The sequence below is a fragment of the Stegostoma tigrinum genome, chromosome 6 (assembly GCF_030684315.1).
Source record: "Stegostoma tigrinum isolate sSteTig4 chromosome 6, sSteTig4.hap1, whole genome shotgun sequence".
In the NCBI taxonomy this organism is placed as follows: domain Eukaryota; kingdom Metazoa; phylum Chordata; class Chondrichthyes; order Orectolobiformes; family Stegostomatidae; genus Stegostoma; species Stegostoma tigrinum.
In genome coordinates this window covers 111559041-111565383 of record NC_081359.1, presented here as the reverse complement: position 1 = coordinate 111565383, position 6343 = coordinate 111559041, and the positions used below count along the sequence as shown (strand labels likewise).

At 40.2% G+C, this 6343-nt stretch overlaps 1 protein-coding gene across 2 annotated transcripts in view; it reads right to left on the bottom strand.

The window, feature by feature from the left end:
* Positions 1-224: 224 nt before the first annotated feature.
* The window catches only part of pgm2l1 (phosphoglucomutase 2-like 1), a 116946-nt gene continuing 110827 nt past the window's right edge, over positions 225-6343 (bottom strand). For both annotated transcript variants that reach the window (XM_048532274.1, XM_048532276.1), the window contains exon 14: positions 225-4392. In XM_048532274.1, the coding sequence (XP_048388231.1) occupies positions 4293-4392 (100 nt within the window). In that variant the 3' untranslated portion in view covers positions 225-4292. The remainder of the gene's footprint in view (positions 4393-6343) is intronic.

Below are 6343 nucleotides of genomic sequence, written 5' to 3'. Positions count from 1 at the left end.
AGATATGTAGCTAACACAAATGGGAAATGACAGGAGGATTTTAAGCATCTTCAGGAGACCAGATCAGTTAACCAATTGATCAGATAGATGAAATGTGATAAAAAGTACAAACAAACAATCTGAAGAAGGGTCATTTGACCTGAAACATTAACTCTCCTTCTCCACAGATGCTCCCAGATCTGCTGAGTTTTTCCAACAATTTCTGTTCTAGGACAAAAGTCAGATTTATTTTTCAGTTTTGTTCTTTATAGATTTTAATTCATAAATGACATCCATAAATAAATATACAACCAATACAGAACATGAGAAGTGCAAGTTCTTATTAAATGACTGCTCCAGTTCATGGGGTTAGAATGGCCATTTCAGCAGGTGCACTATCTATTGGGACCAGTTTGAATACCCACATTCAGAGCTTTAATTTAAATCTGAACCTTAGTAAAGAGCTGGGATAAGCAACAGAAGGTTGAATAAAAACACAGAACTAGGTAAATCAAATATTTTGGCAGGATTGAGGTTATAGATTACAGAAAGAAGAGCAGCTGAACTGTATATCTCTAGTACAAACTGCCACACTTACGAATGAGCTGTAGATATCAGTCACCCCAGTCCAGCCATAATGTGAACACTTCCTCCATTTCAGAGTAGATTCAATAAGCAACCACAAGGAGAAGAGTGAGCAATTCAAAACAACTGAAGTCAAGACACAGGACCACTGAAATTTACTATTTACCCCATGAGCCCGAGCAGCTCTTCTTCAAAAATTAATACTTTGGAAAGCAGGGATAATATCATACAGTTAGATTGCATGTATTTCAATGAAAACACGTAACATGTAGGATTCCCCGGCCAGTACACAGTGAGGTAATATCACTAATTACAGTCAGTAACAAACATAATTAGGCAAAATGTTCCAGCTGCTTTTGCATACAGAGTTGTGCATGTATAGGTTAAGCATTTTAAACTCATCATCAGCACGATAACCTGCAGCAGCAGTATAGGCAGATTGAATTGCACCCTTTGGCTGGACCTAAATTTGTTTAAATATAGTGTGGACTTCCTGTTCATTAAACATAGGGAGCAGAAAGGGTCCTAGGCAATGTGGCATCCAAAGACTCCCTCAGTAGGCTCTGTGTAGGTCTTTTTCAACTCTTCATGTGGAAATCAGAACCTGAGCTACTGGTTAGCATCAGACTGCTTCGGTTAGCAGATGTGAGGAGCAGCAGCACAAGGCCAGACTCCTCCTCTAACAGATAAGCAGGGAGTTAGCACATCTGGCAGCAGCTCAGAATGCCAACAGAACCTGCATCAAAGCCAGACCACCAAGGTTTTGAACCACATGGACAAGTGGTGTTTGAAGCAGCCGCAGAATTGATGAGTAAAAGCACTCAAGCAATTCCAGTCCCCAGAATCAGCATCCTCTCATCCTTAGTGCTCTGAAAGAGACTGGCTAATTAATGTCAAACCAGGTTTCCACTACATTTCTGCCTTTATTGGACAGACTCAAATTTAGGGATCAGAAAGGAGTTCATATTCCAAACAATGGCACAAAAGATCTCAACGATAAGGGTACAAGGTTAACAGAAAGTGGACATTTTGGAGAAAGACTGGAAGCATTTGTCTTTCCTAATAATTGTCCATACAAGTTAACAACCATGTCGTTCCCAACAATCTTCCACGCCAGTGAATTAATGTCCAGCAGTTTTGATGAATATAAGATGATAGGAGCTTGGAACACCATCCTCACCAGAGAACAGAAGTTAGCAAACATTTTCACAAAGTGCAAAACCTTCCCTATAGCTGTTGAAATACTGAAAATAAATCTACTTCTCTCACCCTTAAAAATCCTAAAAAAAAACTTCTGAAAATTCATTTTCAAAGACACTTAACAAAACACCAGATGGTTTGGGTGGCAGTTTACCCACTTTGTCCTCACTCAAAACTTCACTAAAGCATTTCAGAAACAATCACTTGTTCATATTTTCTTTGGAACCAGTGCAAAAGAAGAGATTATAGGTTTAACAACAAGCAAATAACATTCCTCACATCTCTTGGAGAATAAGTTTGCAGTTGGAATTAAAAGAGAAAAAAATTACTTACTATTTACAGCCGATTACAAATAGCCACTTCCAGACTGGGCACAGTTTGAATTAATTGACTGGGCAAGACTCTGGTTGGTGAGTAAGATGGTTGGGTTTCTTTTATCCCATCTCTTTTTATAGAATCATACAGCACAGGAGGAGGCCATTTGGCCCATTATGCTTGTGTCAGCCCTCCTCTAATTAAACCCACTCTGCTTCCTTCCTTTAAAATGCTGGTTCAGGTTTTGGCCAAACTCACTAGCACAATGCACACGCTGATACCTCACACTGGCCTGATATTCACATGTGTGCCAAGGTGACCAGTGTCAGCAGGATATTGGTCATGGAGTGCATCACAGCTGAGCCAAATGATCTAGATTCTACCTGATGTCTGCAAAGAAGTTTTATTAGGAATCAGGACAGTCTTAAAGAACAGAATAACTTTACACTCCCCAACTTGGGGAGGATATCATTTTTTTTGAATAACCTGCTTGGGATTAGCTCTTAGAACACAATAGGAACCAAACTTGGATCTTCTGGACTGTATGTTTCAGTCATGTGTAGGTTTTAGCCTACAACAGAGCCATACAATTAACATTATAATTAAAATGTGACTGCAGTCAGCACTTGGAAGAATGAAATCTCCTTTTTGCAGTGTGTAAAATAAACACTTTGAAATGCAAAATAAGACTTCTAGTTCATTCATTGTATATCTCTGCAAATAATTAAATAAAATAAATATTCTAAGTATGTTCTCTTAAGACTATTGTTAAGACTTCTGCCTAAAGTGCACAAGTGGACATAGGTATGAATAGACTGTGGGACTAGAATCTCACTTGCTGTCCACCCAAACACCCTCAGCAGCAGCTATTCAGGTCTCAAAAAAAAAACAAAAAACTGTAGATTCATACACACTAAGGCTTTAAGGGCGCACGCGCACACACACTATCTCTCTCACAAAGACACCAGCTCACACCCAATTCATGAGTACATGTGCTGGCATTAATTTCACAGCAGCAAAGAGGTACAAAAACTAGCCGTCCAGAAACAATAGCTGACAGAATCATCATTGCTGTTCACATTACCACATATTGCAACCATCCAACTGGTGTCAGGGTGACCAGGCTGTAATTGTGATACTGAAGACTGATTGGATGAAGTCTGATACACAATCCTGGACCATACAAAAGGCTATGTCCACAAGTGAAATGTTTGATCGCACAGTCATGGGCAGTATCTTTTAAACTGACAGTGCTAATCCAATTCTGAACTAGACAGAGGGCTGGCAGGTGTCTATCCTCAGCAGTGGGCTGCCAGTTTACTGTGAAATTTGTTTGTAAATAGTGAAAAGAACAGCACACAAGGTGAAGAGACTGCGATATCTGTAACAGGCTAACGATTAGGTAGAGGCTACCCAGTTTCCCACAAGAGCCAGTAAGGGTCAGAGTTAGATCCCAAGTTGTGGCAATTCACCTTTTCCGTGTCTAGCATGGGAAGACACAACAGAAAAAAATCTTACTAAGAATGACATATAAAAGGACAGTAAATTTTGCAAACACAAATATACCAATAGTTTCCAGTTCACAATGTAAGACTTATGTGCAAATTAACAAAAACAAAATCAAAGAAATACTAAGCAAGAAGGAAGGGGATCAATGGAAGATCTCAAATTGTAAATGTACAGAGGGGCAAAAATCCAAGGACAGAGTGTCACATCATAGAGTGACTTTCATTATAATGGTACCCAGTTTGTCTGCACATTTACAGACCTCTCAAGCTGTCGATACTGGGGCTGTGTCTTGAATTTGCAAATAGAGCATCTATAATGCAAAACACTGACTGCATGAACCTGATCTCAGGCCATTTAGTGGAACTGAATGACTTTGTGACCAAGTTTCTGTTAAACAGGGGAAGCTGCAGCCAATGAATGAACATGCAGCATCAAGAAGCAGAAAGCAAAGATGTAAAATGACACAAGATTTCCTGGTCAACAAATAGACAACTTCACCAGGTTGAAGCTAGCTGCTTTCCAGAATACTGAAGGGCTTCAAAGTCATCCAAGTGTAGATTTGTCACTACTCAGCAGGTTGGTTCTGTATCACCCATAATATCCTGACTTCCAGCTCTTTAGTGTAAACAGGTGACATTTGCTCTGTGCTTTTTTGCTCCAACTCCAGACACACACGCACACACACTTGCTAGTGCAGAATCAGTTTACACACGAGCAATCAGACCATTCTTTTCTGGCTCTAGGAAGTTCTTGACCATTGCACCGATCAGTTTGTTCAGCTCTTCAGCCAGGTAAGCTGTGCCACTGCAAATGTAAAGCAAATTACAGTTACCTTTAAACCCAGGTACAAGCCGCAACAGTGGGTCACGCCTGAACAAAATTGTGAAACAATTCATTGAGGGACCAATACAAACGAAACATTGGAAATACATGCTCAATGGAAGTGTGTTGATATTGTGGAGCACAGACTCCCAAAACATAACCCTTTGCATACACAGCAGCTATATTAAACCATAAGAGTAAATGAACAGTGTTTTGAATTTCAATAATGGCAGACAAATATCACAAGAGTAAAGGATAAATCTGTTTAAGGCAAAAATTAGGATACAATTACAGTACTGCATTCAGCTTTGGGCAGTGAAGTGGCTCAGTGGTTGGCACTGCTACCTCATAGCACCAAGGACCCAGGTTCGATTCCACCCTTGGCTGACTGTCTGTGTGGAGTTTGCACATTCTCCTGCATCTGTGTGGGGCTCCTCTGGGTACTCTAGTTTCCTCCCATAGTCCAAAGACGTGCAGGTTAGGTTAATTGGCCATGCTAAGTTACACCATGGCACCCAGAGATGTGAAGTCTAGCTAGGTTAGCCACGGAAAAAGCAGTTACCGGGATAGGGTTGGGATGGGATGCATTTCAGAGGGTTGGTATGGACTCAATGGGGCAAATGACCTGCTTCCACGCTGTAGGGATTCTATGATTAAACAGATTAATTTTGAAAGATTTTAAAGTCAGTGTATAATGTAGAAGGTTAAAAATTACAGTAATGAGCACAGACTTTAGCGACCACAATAATCTTTACAGAAGGAACAAATAATGAGACATAAATGAGCGTTTGATGTGGTGAATAGAATTCTCCTTAGCGGACAGGAGGAAGGGTAGGCGACTTCAAATGAGTGACAAGAGATTAAGGAGAACTTTTTACAGACAAGGGGTTGAAGTAGAGACAATTGCACCATTTTAGAGAAAATGGATAAACATTTGAAGCATAGAATGAGATAGGATTATGGGGAGTGCACAAGGAAGTGGAACTTAATTTTATTGCTTCAGCACAGATGCAATGGCAACAATTAGTTCTCAAGCAACAAGATGAACTTCTACGAAAGTTTGTCTTTTCCAATTATGTAAAGCCTGCGAAATTTGAGCAAAAACCTCTGCTAGGACAAGTATCGATAATATATACCTACAGTGTTCTTTTCACTTTACTGCCACATCAGCTTACTTTCACTGAAATTGTATTAAAAACAATGGGACAAGAATTAAATTTCTGCTATAACACGTGTTTTGTTAATGTAATTGGCTGTAACACAATTGATGAATAGTTGACCGCTTGAATAATGTGAACTCTCTACTATACAATATAATGATTTTCTGTAGCAATTTCCCTGCAATGCAATTTTCCATAGCATGAAGTCGCACAAGAATGCAACTACTGCGTTATAGAACTAACTTAGGATTTTTAAAAATTCATTATCGGATGGGGGTGTCACTGGCTGGGCTAATATTTATTTTCCTATCCCCAGTTGCCCTTAAGGTGGCGGTGGTGAGCTGCCTTCTTGACCCGCTGCAGTCCATGTGCTGTAGGGTAGACCCGCAATGCCCTTAGAGAAGGAATTCTAGGATTTTGACCCAACGACAGGGAAGGAACGGTGATATATTTCCGAGTCAGAGTGGCGAGTGGCTTGGAGGAGAACTTCCAGATGGTGGCGTTCCAATGTATCTGCTGCTCATGTTCTTCTAGACGGTAGTGACCAGGGGTTTTGGAAGAAGCTGACTGACCAGCAGACTTTGGTAAGTCAGAAGTCTAGTTATTCACCCAGGATTCCCACATTCTGGCTTGTTCTTGTAGCACGGTACTGGTATGAAAAGTCCAATTCAGTTTTTGGTCAATGATAACTCCCAGGATATTGATGGCAGAGGTTCAGTGATGGTGATACCATTAAAAATCAAGGGGAAATGGTTAGATTCTCTTTTGCTGAA